Source organism: Bubalus bubalis, chromosome 2 (assembly GCF_019923935.1).
Source record: "Bubalus bubalis isolate 160015118507 breed Murrah chromosome 2, NDDB_SH_1, whole genome shotgun sequence".
NCBI classification, from domain to species: Eukaryota; Metazoa; Chordata; class Mammalia; order Artiodactyla; family Bovidae; genus Bubalus; species Bubalus bubalis.
The window spans coordinates 125,529,386-125,548,325 of NC_059158.1; the positions used below are offsets into that span (position 1 = coordinate 125,529,386).

At 42.3% G+C, this 18,940-nt stretch overlaps 1 protein-coding gene across 17 annotated transcripts in view; it reads right to left on the bottom strand.

Annotated features, from left to right (window-relative positions):
* Positions 1 to 18,940, bottom strand: part of CLASP1 (cytoplasmic linker associated protein 1) — a 268,954-nt gene that overhangs the window by 230,382 nt on the left and 19,632 nt on the right. For all 17 annotated transcript variants that reach the window (XM_044936544.2, XM_044936533.2, XM_044936541.2 and 14 more), the window contains exon 2: positions 2,370 to 2,848. In XM_044936544.2, the coding sequence (XP_044792479.1) occupies positions 2,370 to 2,564 (195 nt within the window). In that variant the 5' untranslated portion in view covers positions 2,565 to 2,848. The remainder of the gene's footprint in view (positions 1 to 2,369; positions 2,849 to 18,940) is intronic.

Consider the following 18,940-nt stretch of genomic DNA (forward strand, 5'->3'; position numbering starts at 1 on the left):
AGTCTTAATCTTTCACTCCACTGTGACCCTACAATTCCTATTATGAATAATCGACCCAGTCTTCAAAACCTCTGGGTTCCTCTAGACAGTGTTACTACTCTCTTCTGTCTTCCCACCAATTCTGTGCATCTTTATTACTGCTTCCCTGATAGCTCAGCTGGTAAAGAATCCACCTGCAATGCAGGAGACCTGGGTTCGTTCCCTGGGTCGGGAAGATCCCATGGAGAAGGAAGCTGGCAAACCCCTCCAGTGTCCTTGCCTGGAAAATCCCATGAACAAAGGAGCCTGGCGGGCTGCAGTCCATTGGGTCTCAAAGAGCTGGGCACGACTGAGCGACTAACACTTTCTTTCACTTTAGTACTGCACACGCAACACTGATTGTAACCATTCACTTATATATCCTCACCCACCCCTCCCAGACTACGAGTTTAGTGACGACAGAAACCAAGCCTTGACACTGTCAATGTCTGAAAGCTGATTATGTGGCTGGCATATAATAACTGTATGCATGCATGCTAAGTCGCTTCAGTCATGACCGACTCTGCAACCCCATGGACAGCAGCCCACCAGGCTCCTCTGCCCACAGGATTCTCCAGGCAAGAATACCGGAGTGAGCTGCCATTTCCTTCTCCGTAATAACTGTATATTCACTCTCGTTTAGTGCATCTAATAACTTTCCCACATTATGAATGAGGAAACTGAGGCCCACGGAGGTTAAGAAAGCTCCCTGTACAGCAAACCTGTGGGTTACTTATTTAACATCCATGTACCTCTGCCCCTTGCCTCGCCTCCTTCTTCCTAGCAGGAGTCTGGTACCCAACCCCTCCACACAGCCACAGGTTTGGCTCAGGGGAGGCTGAACCCCTTCATGAGACCAGGAGGTGAAGCGTGATGGCTGAAGGCCACTGTGGACATCTGTCCATTCCCAGTTATGCTGCAATGTAATGTAAAAAAGTCTGCTGGGGAGCTTCAGAGAAGGTTTCCTCCCAAGTAAGACATAAGCAGTCACTCTTCTTCCCTAGCAACTGCTTTAACTATGTGGACTTCTTAAGTTTTTAAAGGCAATTACTCAATCTCCTTACGCAAACTTTAAGTCAACTAAGTCAGCATTCAGTTACTCTCAGACAGAAGCATCCTAATTTGCACACAGAAAGGGTGACTTCACAGACCTCAAAGATGTCACTAGTCTACCTCACCCTTGCCCTCTGCAACACTCCCACCATCCAGCACCAACACAGAGCAGGTAAGAGGTACTTATTAAATTCAGCTAAATGAATAAATAGATGAATGAAACAGACAAAATTTAAGCTCAACTTTCAAAGTCAAGGAAGGTAAACTTTATGTCCAGTTCTAAATGAAATATTAGGGACCGAGGTAAACACCCTTAATAAATCTAAAGCCTGCTGACTCTTAGATAAGATCAAGATTCATTGTAATTGGAAAACAAAGTCTATATTAGAGCAAATAAAGAAATCCTGTAAGCAGCCATTATAAGTCCATATGTGTCAGAAGACTGGTACAATGAAAAAAAAATCACAAAAGGTCCTGTGTCTGAAAGCCCCTTTGCCTGTAAGGTCTATAGCACCTATTAGCAATCATGCAAACAGCCCGCTCTGTCTTCCATCTCAACCTAGATCCAAAGGGGCCAGCTTCTTAACACACTAAAGGCTGGGGAGGGGGACGAGGGGGAGAAATGACACCTCTTCAGCACTTCAAGTCCAGTCCAGTTTTCCTTCATGAAAACTCAGTCTTTGAATGGCAACAAGGTTCACAACTCATTTGCGTCATAGGACCCCGTCTGCTCCCTTCCCACCCACCAAGGGCACCTGAGGAGTCCTGACTTTGGAACCTGAAGGATACCCTCCAGGCCATCACAAACAGGTCTCAGGAGAGTCCTTGGCAAACCATACTATTGCTGGCCAGGTACGTGGGCCGACTTCAAAATAGGAGCCTAAAGGTAAGAAGCCCTCATCCTACTGCCAGTCCCCACCCCCAACCCCAAGAAAATCAATGAGGCCACTTGTTATTCACAAAGAGCCACTCACTGCAAGACATGATAGTCACTTTAACTTCAAGGCTTAAAATACTTGCACCTTTTCCACATAAAAGCCTTTCTTTATCTGGTCACAGGGCCATCCATCTCTCAGTGCACTGAAGAATAAGGGTGCTTTGATCCCCAACAAAAATCAAAGAAAACTTTACTTCCTCTAGAATGAAATGTCCAAAAGCCACAACGTGACTGAGTGTCTTAGTGGAAACCAAGGGATCAATCATGCTAATGGCTCTCAAAGGACTCTTCAAAGGACCCATTTTGACCCCCGCTAGGTAGCCCAGCCACCTAGAAGAGCATCCTCTTGCACACAGCTTACCTTATAATTGCTAGAGTTCACCCAAGAGGTAGCGAGTCCATCCACAAGTTTGTCTAACATGGTCTGGTCATGCTCGAGGTCGGCAGACTTCTGTTTGTCTGAGAAATAGTCTATCAGTTCTTGGCCAACCTGCAGTCGTTTCCCCACATCCTTCTGCAGCACCTGTGCCAGGCAGGCCTCCATGCGAGGCTCCATGGCGGAATTCCAATCCAGAGCCGCAGAAGCTAGAGGGCGGTGGGGGTGACGCCCTCCCCGTGAGCGGCCCCCGGAGGCGGCCTCTTTGTTTGCTGAAGGTTACTAAGAGCCTGTGTGTCAAAGATGCAATCCGGGGAATGGCAGCAATGCACCATGTGTGGCTGAAGAGCAGCTGGGAGGATATTAAAAGTCCAATTTAAATAACTAGTAGAGGAGAAAGGAGTGAGTGGCAGAGTGACGCTCTCCTCCTGGGTCTGAAATACTTCATAATTCAGCAGTCCATTCTGAAAAGCAAGAGAAGAGAAAGACACATCAGCACAGATAACAAAACGCTCAAATGTTGGGAAACATTTAATCAAAGACAAAGCATTCGCGCTGCAGCATCGTTTATAAGCACAAGTGGAGCGAGAAGCATGAACACTTGGCAACCATGTCAGAATAACATAATTATTATTTATATCAGGAAGAACGTCGAAGCCCAAAGCAAAGAACCAATGAGCTTCACAGTTGGTGGGTTGAGGTTTTTCACAATTTTCCAGCTTTAAATGCACCAGTCAGAAGAGCAAGCTTTTGCTTCAGCTGGATGATTTACGTGTAGCTTCAATTCTGCTCCCCACCAAAAACCAAACACCACTGTGCCTGAGTCCCTGTATGTACTGCAGCCTGTCTCTCAGCTTCCTACAATCCAAGTGCTGGAAGTGAGGCAGGCTCCACAGAAACACCATTGACCAAACTGGCTGGCCCCGTAACAACAATCAAAGTCAAAGGCGACACCTACACCTGCTCAGCAGCTTTACAAAGGGCGAGCAGGTAGTGGCCCCCGCCTCCTCCTCCAGAGAAGTGACCAACAGGGAGAAGGGGAGAGGCTCACACTCTGACCACATTGTTGACACAGTGTTCTCCCCGGGCAGAAGCACCAACTGGGCCTGGTGTTTTGCTACAGAATCAGGAGACCTCAAAACCACCCTTGGCATAGCACAACTCACACGACGTGAGGAGGTACCAAAGTCATTTTTACTAGACAAGCTGAACGGGCGGACTATTTAATCTACAGCTCCTGGAACAACTGTACATGTTTATTTTTTCAACGTCTTTTCTCAATTCCTAAGCCAAGAAGATGCACAGAAAACCAATCTTCAAGACGCAGCAACCCTGACACTGTACTAAACAGAAATGTTCTTCACACCAACAGTCAATGTGAACTCTCAGGGGTTCAGCAGGTAAATCTGATCTTATAAATCAAGTGACTGAAATTCAGGGCAGGGCAACTCTTCCAGTCTGTGCACAAGGTTTTTATCCCTTCCTGTCACCCACCCCACCTCCACTCTCAGCAAAAAACCACAGTGCTCTTTCCAAGTCCTAGAATGAGAGATGAGTCAAGTCATCCAACGAGGAAAACACTCCTGCAAAGTCCCTAGCCCCTGACTACCCGTTTTCTGCTTTCCTTCCAATCAAGAAGCCTTGATGTCTCACATGGCACTCCTTCCTTAAGTGGAGGAGATATCGCTTTCCAGTCACGTCCATGCCATGGAACTTGTCCTTCCGTCACAGGAAAGGTCTTCATATATAGCAAAGCAGCCATTACCCTTCACTCCAATTTTCAGTCCAAACAAAATACCCCCACTTCCTTAATCAGCTCCCGTGTCAGACTAATGAAGATGTCAGCAATACATGAAAACTGGAGAAACCAACAGAACCTTTTCTTTCTGGGCCCAATATTCGCCAAGAAGCTAGTTAAGGTCAAGATTGGTAGATTAAAAACGGCTGCAGAGGCTTTGCTGCTCCTCCTCCATCGAGACGGAATCTCATCCTCCCCAGTGACCCTGGGATGAGTCCTGAGACTTGCTCTGGCAGTGGGAAATCAGAGACGGCAGAAATGAACTGAGATTTGACCCCGGAGCGTGCGTGACTGCCATGCTGTGAGGAAGTTGGTCTAGCCTCCTGAGCACAAGAAGCCATTAGAGGAGAACCAACTCGCTCCAAACAGCAGCCCGCAGCAACCACCAGACATGGGAGTGAGTCCATGGGGGACCACTCAGCATTACCAGTCACCATCTGACTGCAGATACACAAATACATCTAAGGAGACAAAAGCCACCTGGTCAAACCACAGAATGATGAGAAACTGTTCACTCATACTTTAAGCCATCCAATTTGTGGTGCTCTGTTACACCAGCAGATAATTGATCACTCCTTATTCCTCTAAACATCTTTCATTCTCAGTGAAAAGAATTTCATATCCCTTACTCCTTCAAAGGGCCCAAAATCAGCAGACACTAACCAGTAATGACGGTGACGATATCAGTTTTGAGCATCAACATGAGGGGTCAGGCTCTATGCCAAGATGATTTATACAGTTTATCTCTGATTCTCCAACCACTTCTATAAAGTAGGCATTAACACATCCGTATTTTACAGGTGGGGAAAATGAGGCAAAGGTAAGTGATTTTCCAAGGTTGCATAGCCGGAAGTCTCCCTTTCCTACCTGGCCTAGTTCTGTCCCAACTCAGGGAAAGGACGTCAGACTTCATGGTGAGCTGGGAAGCAAAAGGCCAGACAGCAAAGTCTCCACTCCCAGGAGAGGAAGGAGCCCATGCATTTAAGGCTCTTTCCCGTTATTTTTAAAAATACATATTATATAAAAACTTCCCCTTCAGCTGGAATTCCATATGATTTCTAACAAGTAAGTATATGCTTCTTGACAGTAGTTATGCAGTAAAGGTTTAGCACGCTCAGAAGCAGGTCACAAACTCCTGTGTATGAAATCCACAGAATGACACTGGAAGCCCCAAAGCATTAAGCAAACTGGGTCCTCTTTGTTCTTTTTAATTAAAAAAAAAAAGTAATGGGTGATCCTCTCTTGCACAAAAGTGCAAGACCTCTCCCCTACTCCCGTCCCCCGGCCACATTTCCCCACCTAAAAGCAAAAGGTGTTGCTAACTTCCCGTGCCTTCCTTCACAGGTATCTTTAGCTACCCAACAAATAAGTACATGTGTTCTCCCTCTGCACCCCCAGGAAGAGTTTCCTAAGTATTTACAGTTACATCATAAGAAGCAGCACAATTCTGCCACAGGCCAACAGGAAGAACTTAAAAAATACCAGCTTCAACAAGAATGAAACACACAGCAGGACAGCCTGATGTAAGGGACACGTGTCAGACAGCCTCCAGTCTTGACCCTGCACTTCTAGGGTGGCAATGGGGAGATGAGTCGCTCCACATTCATCAAATAAGATTCAGGATCAGAAAAGCTTGCACAGGGCATTTTTAAAAATATATATATATAGCTCTCTCTTGAACCTCTTTCTTATAGCTACTACTCTGTGGCACTTAGGTCACTGCCAGAAAGGAGTGAAGACAATGGAGGGTGCGGCAGAGAACAAAAATCAGCTGTGAGCTCTGAACTTCCAAGTCTACTACAGGCTTCTCCATAAGAGAAGTTAAAAAAGGTAGGGCCATTTTCACTAGTGACTTAGAACAGTAACAAGTTGACATTTCTTACAAGTCTATGATAGGCTGGGATCAGCAGGAGGTTCTTCTGCTAATCTTACCTGGGATCACTCAGGTAGCTGCTGCTGTCTGCCAGCCTGACTGAGGCTGAAGAGTCTACAATGGCATCACCTACATGTCTGAGGCAATGATGCTGGCTGTTGGCTGGACCTCTTGCCACACGTGATCTCTAACAACCCAGTAATATAGTCTGTAGTTCAGTACATGTGGTTGGAGCATTCCAAGATGGCAAAGGAAAGATTGCCAGACCTCACAAGGCCCAGGAGGCAGAACCTGCAAATCACTTCTGCCACAGTCTACTGTCAAAGCAAGTCACAAAGCCAGCCCAAAATAAAAGTGTGAGGAAATGGATTCTACCAGTTAACAGGAGCCTCAAACGAGTGCAGCAATGTGTTTTAATCTTACATGTGCAGTCAGTACATGTATTCATTTGTACAGTGAATACCTGAGTGAGGTAAATACATTTATCTTCTTTGGTTACCCATCATCTTGATAACTTTTATTTACTCAACAATTTATGATACATCACATCTTACCACAGTAGAAACATCTACCTCTGCTTTAGTGACTATGCCAAAGCCTTTGACCATGTGGATCACAACAAACTGTGGAAAATTCTTCAAGAGATGGGAATACCAGACCACCTGACCTGCCTCCTGAGAAACCTGTATGCAGGTCAGGAAGCAACAGTTAGAACTGGACATGGAACAACAGACTGGGTCCAAATCAGGAAAGGAGTACATCAAGGCTGTATATTGTCACCCTGCTTATTTAACTTACATGCAGAATACATCATGTGAAATGCCAGGCTGGATGAAGCACAAGCTGGAATCAAGATTGCCAGAAGAAATATCAACAACCTCAGATATGCAGATGACATCACCCTTACGGCAGAAAATGAAGAGGAACTGAAGAGCCTCTTGATGAAAGTAAAAGAAGAGAGTGAAACAGTTGGCTTGAAACTCAACATTCAGAAAACGAAGATCATGGCATCCGGTCCCATCAGTTCATGGCAAATATATGGGGAAGCAATGGAAACAGTGACAGATTCTATTTTGGGGGGCTCCAAAATCACTCCAGATGGTGACTGCAGCCATGAAATTAAAAGACACTTACTCCTTGGAAGAAAATTATGACCAACCTAGACAGCATATTAAAAAGCAGAGACATTATTTTGCCAACAAAGGTCTGTCTAGTCAAAGCTATGGTTTTTCCAGTAGTCATGTATGGATGTGAGAGTTGGACTATAAAGAAAGCTGAGCGCCTAAGAATTGATGCTTTTGAATTGTACTGTTGGAGAAGACTCTTGAGAGTCCCTTGGACTGCAAGGAGATCCAACCAGTCCATCCTAAGGGAAATCAGTCCTGAATATTCACTGGAAGGACTGATGCTGAAGACGAAACTCCAATACTTTGGCCACCTGATGCGAAGAGCTAAGTCACTGGAAAAGACCCTGATGCTGGGAAAGATTAAAGGCAGGAGCAGAAGGGGATGATAGAGGATGAGATGGTTGGATGGCATCACCGACTCAATGGACATAAGTTTGAGTAAACTCTGGGAGCTGGTAATGGACAGGGGGGCCTGGCATGCTGCAGTCCATGGGGTCGCAAAGAGTTGGACGTGACTGAACTGAACTGAACCACAGAAGATACAAAAGAAATAACTATAATCTATGACTTGACTTGAAAATGCTTCCAACTTACTTGGAGAGAACAAGATATACACACTCACAAAAAGCTTGTCAGTGTAAGAATTCAACACACACAGGATACATAGCAGACTTCACAGACAGAATGCCATACTGCCACATAAGGGCTATGAGTAAGTACTATAATCACTTAGGGAAGGGATAGATCAAGAAAGCCTGGAAGACCATGTCAAAACCATTTAGACAAGGCTCAACTGGAGCTCTGTCTTAAAACGTGGACAGGATGTCACACATCAGTTAAGGCACTTGAGCAGGGAAAAAATATAAGCAAGTGAGGGAGGTGGGAACCTGTGAATGGCTGAGGGGAGAAGTGCAGTGACAGAGACAGCGAGACACCTGTAAGGAATGGGCAGGCATTATTTCCCACTTTGGAGACAAAGAAATGAAGCTTAAGCGACTTCACTGGTGGTCCAGTGGCTAAGCATCTGCAGTCCCAATGCAGGAGGGCCTGGGTTCAATCCCTGGTCAGGGAACAGGATCCCACATGCCACAGCTAAGCCCAAGCACTGCAACTGCTGAGCCTACATACTCTAGAGCCATGTACCGCAACAAAGACCCAGTGCAGCCAAAGCGAACAGCTTTTTTAAAAAAAGAAAAGAGACATGTAGCGTAGAGGGGAATTCCCTGATGGTCCAGTGGTTAGGACTCTGAGCTTTCACTGCCAGGGCCCAAGTTCAATCCCTGGTCAGGGAACTAAGGTCCTGTAAGCCACTGTGGCGCGTGCTGCCAACAACAACAACTACAAAAATACACCCAAAAAACCTTTGCCCAAAATTTAAAAGCTAATAACTATCAGGCAGTAACTGAACACCAGATCTGCCTGGCCCTAAAGTTAGTATTATTTTCATTATACTATGATAGTATACTACTGCGTCACTAAAAGTCCACAGCACGGGTACTTAAGAACTTAAAATATGAAAATGTTAGATAGTTATAGCATATGGAGCATGAGAAGTAGAGGATTAAGAAACAAGAAATCGTATTACAAAGCACTCAGGAAGCTGTAATGAAATAATATTCTAAATCACAGCACAGAACTACAATGTAATATTTCCAGCACCAGTGAATCAATAAACTCATCAAAAGTCTCCCTGGCAGAATCAGAGAAAGCAGACAGCATACCTGACAAGCCAACTCCGAAAGCCAGAAATGAGCAGAATTTATTCACACTCATCAAAAGCAGCTGTTTCCATCAATAAGACAACCTTCTGCACTGTAACAATCAGCAATTACAACACGGTGTGGACTTATACAAACGTCCCAGGCAAGCCTCTCTCCCCCAGGCCGATCTGCACCCCACTTGCCAGCAGCCACAAGGTCACTCAGTGAGCTGACATGTGTACGAGGCTAACTGCAGGAAAGCAGAGGCAAGGCCGCAAGGAGGTCGTTGCCTTGAAGGACAAAAAAGACAGAAATACAGATTACGGTAGCACGGTAAGGATAGCCCTAAACCAGAGGCTTGAAGAAGGTGCTCAGTGGCAGAGGAGGAGGAGACACTGACTGAGGGAATCCAACTGGGCGTTCCAGGACAGGACCTGCCCCGCACACCAGGCAGTTGGGCAGCCACTCCCCAGGCCCGGCTTCCATGCCTGGGCCCACACAGATGCTCCATACCCAGAGCACACGGAGTCTCCAGCCTCCCTGCCTCCTACCTCAGCTCCTCTCATTTCTATAGTGGCTGCACACTCCTAGGGCTGACGACATCCCTCCTTCCAGCTTTCTGCTCTCTATAGCAGCATCTTCCTGCCTCTCAGTCCTTCATCACTCGATCCTCCTTCCCCACCACAACTGCCCATCCCTCCAGCTCTTCTGTTCAAGGGCACTGCTTCAACCTCTTTAATCAGATAAACTTCTCAATCTCATTCCCTTTTGAGGCTGGATTAAATTCCACGTGGATAAACTTCTCAATCTCACTCCCTTTTGAGGCTGGATTAAATTCCACGTGGGTGTTAATAGCATGGCACTACCCTCCACGGTCTCTCTCTCTGTAGTAGCTGCCTAGTAATCCCAAACCTTGGGTGAATCGATGCTCTGAACCAGCTGCCTTCTCAGGCCTTCAGGGGTGACCATGTGGAAGAGAACACACACATATCCAACCAGTCTGGTTTTAAATTGATCATCTCAAAATTCAGAAAGGCCCTGATCACCAGCAACATTCCCACTCACATTCTCTGGGAAGCCTGTTTGCCTTTCTCTCTACAATCACCCATCTACCCTATCCTACCCTGCAGCTCTCTCCCAACAGCCTCACCTCCTGCTCCATTGGTAAAGTAGACAGGACCAGACAACTAAGATCTTCACCAGCAAATCAGCACAGCCACCGGCATCTCTGATAATGGGAAAATGTTCTTGTTTTGCCTCCTCAACCTTTTCAGTTGCCTGCTCTCCAGCATCTGCAAGCTCGCCTCGATCGGCTCCCTCCCAGCAGCTGAGACTCTCTAAATCATCCGTCTTTAACAGGCCCTCTTGAGCTCACAGTCCTTCCATCAGGGACACCAGAAAGAGTGAAGCCCCTTTAAGCAGATTTCTGCCCCTTTAAGCTTGCTCCACCAGCGAGCTGCACAGAGGCACTTCCTGTTCACCTCTTGGCCCTCTCCTCGGGTTTCCCCTTGTCAGGATCACCAGTGACTGCCCTGCTGGCAGATCCCAGTAATACTTTCCTCTACTTCACTAACTCCACCTCTCAGAGGCATCCCAAAGCTGACCACTCCTTCCTTCTGAAAAATTTCCCATTTTCATGAAAACAAATGAGCGCTGCCTTGCTGTGACTCCTCTGGCTGAGCACCTACTCAAGTTTCTGTAAATCATATTTGTCTCTCTCCCACAGCTCTGGTGAGCAGCTCAGTCCAAAGCCTCTCCCCTTTTCACTTGGCTCACCCCAAAATAATGTGCATCCATTCCATAAAAACTTTTAAAGCCTATAGAATTGATGACTCCCAAATTTGAATGCCTGGGTCAAATATCTCTGAACACCAGGCTCAGGCACTGGCCTCTTTTCAGTTCCAAACTCTCTACCACTTCAGAGCCTTCACTCTCTGTCTATGTGGCTGCGCCGGGTCTTGGTTGCGGCATGCAGAGTGGGATCTTTATTTGTAGCATGCCAAATCTCAGTTGCAGCACTGGAACTCTTAGCTGTGGCATGTGGGATCTTTTTCCCTGGAACAGGGATTGAATCTGGTATCCCTGCATTGGGAAGCACTGGACCACCAGGGAAGTTCCAGGGCCTTCGCTCTCGCTGGTCCTTCTGCCTGAAACACAGTCCTGATGCCTACACTGCCCAGTCACCTCAGCTTCAATGTTACCTCCTCAGTAAGTCGTTTAATGACCACTCTAGGGGGTCCCTTACCACTGCATCCTGTCCTCTTCCTTCAAAGCACTCACAACAAGTTGAAATTTATCACATGGCTATTTACCTATTTGCTGGCTGATTTTCCCACAGGACTGTCAAGCCTTATAAATGAGGGGATCTTGTTTATTTTGTTCACCTAATGCCTACAACTATGTCTGGTACAAACAGAGCACTCGAGAAGTAGTTGTTGAATGAATAAAGTCTGCTTAAGTTGAAAATCAAAAGAAAATACTCATTGGCAACCATTAACTGAATTCAGTTTCTTCTTGGGGAATGGGAGGTGGGGGGCTTGGGAGAATGCAAAAAACATTTCAGATAAAAGGAATGCGTAAATATATGTGGACAAAGCACACAGACACGAAAATGACAGACTGTGGCCTATTCAAAAGAAAAGAAGCAATTTGGAAAAGCCAAAGCACTGGTTCCCAACCTGTAAACACTACTGACCCCGCCCCTAAGGTGAGAGATGGAGTGATTAAAATGCTGTCTGAGATTTTAATTTAGTCCAGACACAAACCATGACTTATCCACAAGCTAAGTATTCCTAGCCATATTTTCAAACTTATGTACATGCAGTTATGAATCTTTAAATGCAAAGATAATGTAAAAGTATTTCTAAATTCTTACTTTGAGCCTGATAATTTTTTTCAACTAACAGATACCAGAAATCCCACTTCCACAGTGCCCCTGTAATGCTGGACACTGAAAAGAGTTCTTATTCTCAGAAAGTCTGGCGCTGGGCAGACAAGGCCCAGCAGCCAACTGGGCACCAAAGTCAACAGTGTTGTGGCCTTCAGGGAGCTCTGCATATGTCATCTTGGAAATGCAGAATCAGGAGACTCTGGGTGAGCATACATTTATTGGAAAGATCATTAAAATCTGGAATTACTCAAGTTATCACAAGATTACTCTGTGAGAGGAAAAAAAAATCTTGTTGAACTCCCTTCTCCCTCCCTCCCTCTCTCTCTCACCCCAGAGTGAACAATAATTAACTAAAGTGAAGTCATGACAAAAGAACAACTCTAATATATGATGTAAATGCCCAAAAGTGAATAAAAGGATGAAGTTCAGTATTAAAAGGGAAGGTCATATGAACAGAAATAAATAATTAATGTTGGTTAATTTCTGGTACTAGGATTTTTTCTTTGTACTTTTCTGTACTTTCTAAATTTTTTCTATGAGGAATATAGAAAATATATGCTACTTTTATAATTACACAGAGAGAAGTATTATTCAAAAATGAGGCATTACCATTTGATACTGAAGGAAAATCTCCCTTTCAGTATTACTGTGTCTGACTCTTGTGACCCTATGGACTATAGCCCGCCAGGCTCCTCTGTCTATGGGATCTTCCAGGCAAGGATACTGGAGTGGGTTGCCATGTCCTTCTCCAGTTCAGTATTACAGAATATAATATATAACTGTCAATGAAGTGTAAAACAACAAGTTTTAAATTCCCAAGATGGAACTGGTGGATTAGTTACTTCCACAAATTATGTGGTTAAAAACTACATAATGGAAGAGACAAAAAGTACAGAAATTAAAAAAAAAAGCAGCTCCACATTACTACACGTGCTGTGCTGTGCTTAGTCGCTTAGCTGTGTCCGACTCTGCGACCCCACGGACTACAGCCCACCAGGCTCCTCTGTCCATGGGGATTCTCCAGGCAAGAGTACTGGAGTGGGCTGCCATGCCCTCCACACATTACTGTATATATACTATTAAAAAATAGAAGAAAATAAACACTGCACAAGAATGATTACTACCTGCCTTCACTAGTATTTTAAGGAGGTAATTTTTTACAAATTTTTCAGATAATTTAAGTATTTTTTTCTGTGAACTACAGAAGGAGAACATAGTTTTACTTTTTGTTTCTCCTCTGGTTGATAATGAGAAGAATTGCTTCTATTCTAACCCTCAAAACTTCCTCAAAGGTGAAACAAGATGGACAAACACTGAAAATTGCTGAATCATCTTGATAGGTACATGAGAATATGTTACACCATTCGCTCCACTTTTGAACATGTTTAAAATTATCTGAAACTTTTAAAAATCCAAAATACTTTAAATTTCTTCATTGTAAAGCTGAAGTCTATGTGGAAAAAAAATACCTGCATAAAAGTAGTAATCAAACAAGTCTAGGATATGAAACTGCATTGCTATGCTATGCTATGCTAAGTCACTTCAGTCATGTCCGACTCTGTGCGACCCCATAGACGCCAGCCCACCAGGCTTCCTCGTCCCTGGGATTCTCCAGGCAAGAACACTGAAGTGGGTTGCCATTTCCTTCTCCAATGCATGAAAGTGAAAAGTGAAACTGAAGTCGCTCAGTCGTGTCTGACTCTTAGCGACCCCATGGATTACAGCCTAACAGGCTCCTCCATCCATGGGATTTTCCAAACAAGAGTACTGGAGTGGGGTGCCATTGCCTTCTCCGGAAACTGCATTATATATACAGTTATACATATAGCATATACAATGTACAGTATGGCATTTATATACATATAGTATGATATAGCCTACATGTGAAACAATTACAGGAAAAAAAATAGAGTACGTAAAAGATTAACATGTAACCTCTGAGTAACAGGTTTACGTGAGCTTATCTCCTACTCTTTAGTAACTTCCTCTACTTTTCATATTTTCTATAAAGAAAAAGGCAAACATTTTAAGAGTGTTAAACAGAAAAGCAGTTATTTCATAAATCTACCTTATTCATTTAACAACTGTGAGACCAAGAGTAATTAACTGATGAGAAAGATACCTCTCCATTGACTGCTGACTTCTCCTACAAGAGAGATGTCAACCACAGCATACCTAACTGTTATACTATAGAGACAGTTTCCCTGGGTAGGAGAGAAGAGTAATATAGATTACAGATTCCCAAGGAAGGGTCTTACATGAACACAAGAGACCTCGGCAGAGAACCATTTGTTAGACAAACCTTATTACAGTGACTAATACATTGGCTCTTCCAGAAAGAGGGAATTTGGATTTCCACTCAATCAAGCAGCATTTACTTTTTCTTTTTGTCCACAACTTGTCTAAGATCCCACAACCATGTGGGATCTTAGATCCCTGACCATGGATCAAACCTGCGCCCCATGCATTAGAAGCACATAGTCTTAACCACTGGACCACCAAGGAAGTCCCACAACATTCACTTCTATTGTATTTTTCAAAGAACTTCTCATACAGTGTCATAGTAATGACCATCTTTGTTTCCCAGAAAAACAGATCACTAAACCTGAATAACTCCTTACAATAACTTTTAGTAAAAATGACTCCTTTACATGATTTTTGAACTATAAATCACAAATCATTAAATTGTACCCTTTAAAGTGTATGTAATTCAGCAGTTGTAAATAAATTCACAAAGTTGTGCAACCATCACCATTACTTAATTCTAGAACGTTATCATTCCAAAATGAAACTTCTATCATCCTCTAGCAGTCATTCTCCAACCTGCTCTCCCAAACCCATGAAAACTGAAAATCCACTTTCTGATCGAATGGATCTGCCTACTCTGGACACTTCATATAAACGGAGTCATAAAATATGTGTCCTCCATGTCTGACTTCTTTCACTTAGCAGACTATCTTGAAGGTTTATCCATCTCATTGCATGTATCAGTATTTCATTCCTTTTTGTGGCTGAATAATATTCCATCGAATAGCTGTACCAGAATTTGCTCATGTAGCTATCTGCTGATGAATATTAGGATTGCATCTACTTTTTGGCTATTTATGAATAATGGTATGAACACTCCTGAACAAGTATTATGAGGACAACTTTCCAATTTGATATACAAATAGCAGCGTTAACTAGGCTACAGGATATGATAACCATGTTTAGTGTTTTGAAGAACTACCAAATGTTTTCCGAAGTGGCTATACCATTTTACACAGCCACAGCAGTAGCTGAGGGTTCCAATTTCTCCACGTTTTCAGTAACACTTATTGTCCATCTTTTTTATCAAAGCCACCCTAGAGGGTATGAAGCGGTACCTCACTGTGGTTTGGATGGGCATTTCCATAACAACAAAGAATTTGGGCTTCTTTCAAGGGCTTGCTGGACATTTCGGCATCTTCCTTGGAGAAATGTTTAATCAAATTCTTTGCCTGTTTAATTGGGTTGACTTTATTCTTGATTGTAAAATTTTTTATATACTCAGGATAAAAGTTTATCAGATAAATGATTCACAAATATTTTCTCTCATTCTATGGGGTGTGGTTTCACTTTCTTGATGGTATCATTTGAAACAAAGTTCTAAATTTTTGTAAAGTCCAATTCACCTATTTTTTTCTTCTTTTGTTGTTTGTGCTTTAGATGTCATACCTAAGAAATCATCACCTATTCTACTACAATAAAAAGAAAAAAAAACAGAATCTACTGTCTAATCTAAGGTCATAAAGACTTGTATCTACTCTTCCTTCTAAGAATTTTATAGTTTCAAGTGTTACATTCTGATCTATGATTGAGTTTATATATATATATATATATATATGAACAAATGGTCCAAATTCATTCTTCTGCATGTGGATATCAACTTGTCCCAGCATCATTTGCTGAAAAAACTATTCTTTATTGAATTGTCTTTGCACTCTTGTTGAAAATCAATTGACTATAAATGTTAAGTATTTATTTCTGGACTTACATTCTATTCCACTGGTTTGCTTACGATAGCTTTGTAGTAGGCTAAGTCCTCCAACTTTGTTCTTCCTTTTCAAAACTGTTTTGACTATTCAGGGTCCCTTGTATTACCATATGAATAGGAAGATCAGCTTGCCAACTTCTCCAAACAGGCAGCTGGGATTTTAATAGGGAGTGTGTCAAATCAATTTGGGGAATAGTGTCATATTAGGTCATTTGATCCATAAATATAGGATGTCTTTCCATTTATTTAGATCTTTAATTTCTTTCAATGATGTTTTCTCTCTTTCAGAATATATGTTTTATACTTTTTTGTTAAGTTTATTCTTTTTCATTCTTTATGATGCTTCTGTGAATTGAACTATCTTCTTAGTTTCATTTTTGGATTACTCATTGAAAGTGTATAGAAATACAACTGATTTTTATATACTGATTTTGTATCCTACAACCTAACTGAATTCATTTATTAGTTTCAATTGCCTTATAGTGGATTCCTTACAAGATCATGTAATCTGCAAATAGATTTTTTTTATTTCTTTTCCAACCTGGATGCCTTTTATTTTCTTGTCTAACTGCCCCAGTTAGAAGTTTCCGTACAATGTTGAATAGACATGACATAAAATGACATCCTTCTCTTGTTTCTGATCTTGGAAAAAATTCAATTTTTATCACAAAGTATGGCATCAACTGAGGGTTTTCATGGGTATTCATCAGTGGCTTTTATCACACCAAGAAGCTCCCTTCTATTTCTAGTTTGCAAAGTGTTTTTATCAAGTAAAGGGGTAAGATTTTGTCAAATGCTTTTCCTGTACCTATTGTGATGATGTTCAAAATCCTTCAAGCTAGGCTTCAACAGTATGTTCCTGGAGAACTTCCAGATGTACAAGTTAGATTCAGAAAAGGCAGAGGAACCAGACAGCAAACTGTCAACATCCACTGGATCATAGAAAAAGCAAGGAAATTCCAGAAAAACATCTACTTCTGCTTCACTGACTACACTAAAGCCTTTGACTGTGTGGATCACAGCAAACTATGAAAAATTCTTAAAGAGATGGGAATACCAGACCACCTTACCTGCCTCCTGAGAAACCTGTATGCAGGTCAAGAAGCAACAGTTAGAATCAGACATGCAACAACGGACTGGTTCAAAATTGGGAAACGAGTACATTAAGGCTGTATATTGTCACCCTGTTTATTTAACTTATATACAAAGTATATCATGTGAAATGCCAAGCTGGATGAATCACAAGCTGGAATCAAGATTGCTGGGAGAAATATCAACAGCCTCAGATATGCAGATGATACCACTCTAAAGGTAGAAAGCGAAGAGGAACTAAAGAGCCTCTTGATGAAAGTGAAAGAGCAGAGTGAAAAAGCTGGCTTAAAATTCAACATTCAAAAAATAAGATCGTGGCATCTGGTTCCATCACTTCATGGCAAATAGATGGGGAAACAATGGAAATAGTGACAGACTTTATTTTCTTGGGCTTCAAAATCACTGCGGACAGTGACTGCAGCCATGAAATTAAGACAACTGCTCCTTGGAAGAAAAGCTATGACAAAACTAGATGGTGTATTAAAAAGCAGAGATACCACTTTGCTGACAAAGGTCCATACCATCAAAGCTATGGTTTTTCTAGTAGTCACAAACAGATGTGAGAGTTGGACCAGCATCAAAGAATTGATGCTCTGGAACTCTGGTGCTAGAAAAGGCTCTTGAGAGTCCCTTGGACAGAAAGGAGAATAAACCAGTCAATCCTAAAGAAAATCAACCCTGACTATTCATTGGAAGGACTGATACTGAAACTGAAGTTCCAATACTTTGGCCACCTGATGCAAATAGCTGACTCATTGGAAAAGACCCTGATGCTGGTAAAGATTGAAGGAAGGACGAGAAGGGGACGACAGAGGATGAGAGGATTGGATGGCATCACCAACTCAATGGACATGAGTTTGAGCAAACTCTGAGAGATGGTGAAGGACAGGAAATCCTGGTGTGCTGCAGTCCGTTGGGTTGCAAGGAGTCGGACATAACTTAGTGACTGAGCAGCAACAACTGTGATGATAATGTGATTTTTGTCCTTTACTATTATGGTTACACTGATTTCCACATGTTAAACCAACCCTGCATTCCTGGGATAAATTCTAATTGGCCATATAGTGTATAATCCTTCTGATATGATGCTGGATTCAGTTTGCCTCAATTTTATTGAGAATTTTTTTTTTTGCATCTATAGTCATAAAGGATACTGGTCTGTAATTTTCTTTTCTCATCATGTCTTTGTATGATTTTGTTAACAGAATAATAATATCCTCAAAAGATAAACTAGAGACATTCTATTTACTTTTTTATTTTGAAAGAGTTTGTGGAGAATTTGCATTTGGTAGATCCGACAGAATCACCAAATATGAGGTCATCTGAGCTGGAGCTCTTTGTGAGATGTTTCCTGATTTTTAATTAAGTATCTTTATTGCTTAGACTATTCAGATTTTCTTTTTTTTTTTCTTTTTTTGAGTCAATATCCAGGAATGCATACATTTTATTTGTGTTGTCTAATTTGTTGGCATGTAACTGTTCCTAGTATTCTCTCACATTCCTTTTTATTTCTGTAAGGTTGGTAGTGATGTCCTCTCTTTCATTCCTGATTTTATTAATTTGAGTCTTGTCTTTGTTTCTCTTGGCCAGACTAGCTTAAGGTTTCTCAATTTCATAGATCTCTTCAATTCTTGGTCTGTTGATTTTTGCTTTTCTCTCTATTTCACTTATTTCTAAATTAGTGTTCACTTTTTTCTTCCTCTGCTTGCTTTTAGATTAGTTTGTTCTCTTACTAGTTTCTTAAGATGGAGGTTTAGATTACTGATTGAAGGTATTTCTTTTTAATATAGCTGTTTATAGCTATAAATGTCCCTCTAAGCACTGCTTTCACTGCATCCCCAAAGTTATGGTATGGTGCTTAATTCTGCGTAAGTGCTAAATCAACATTCACTCTTGAACAATGGATTACGGCAGGGTTTTAATCGTGGTAGCACGCATGAAGTTTACCATTTTAGCTACTTTCCAGTGAGCAGCACAGCGGCAGTACGGTCACAATATTGTGCCACCAGTACTACCATTTTACATTGTATTTTTGTTCTCAGTCATTTCAGACTAATTCCT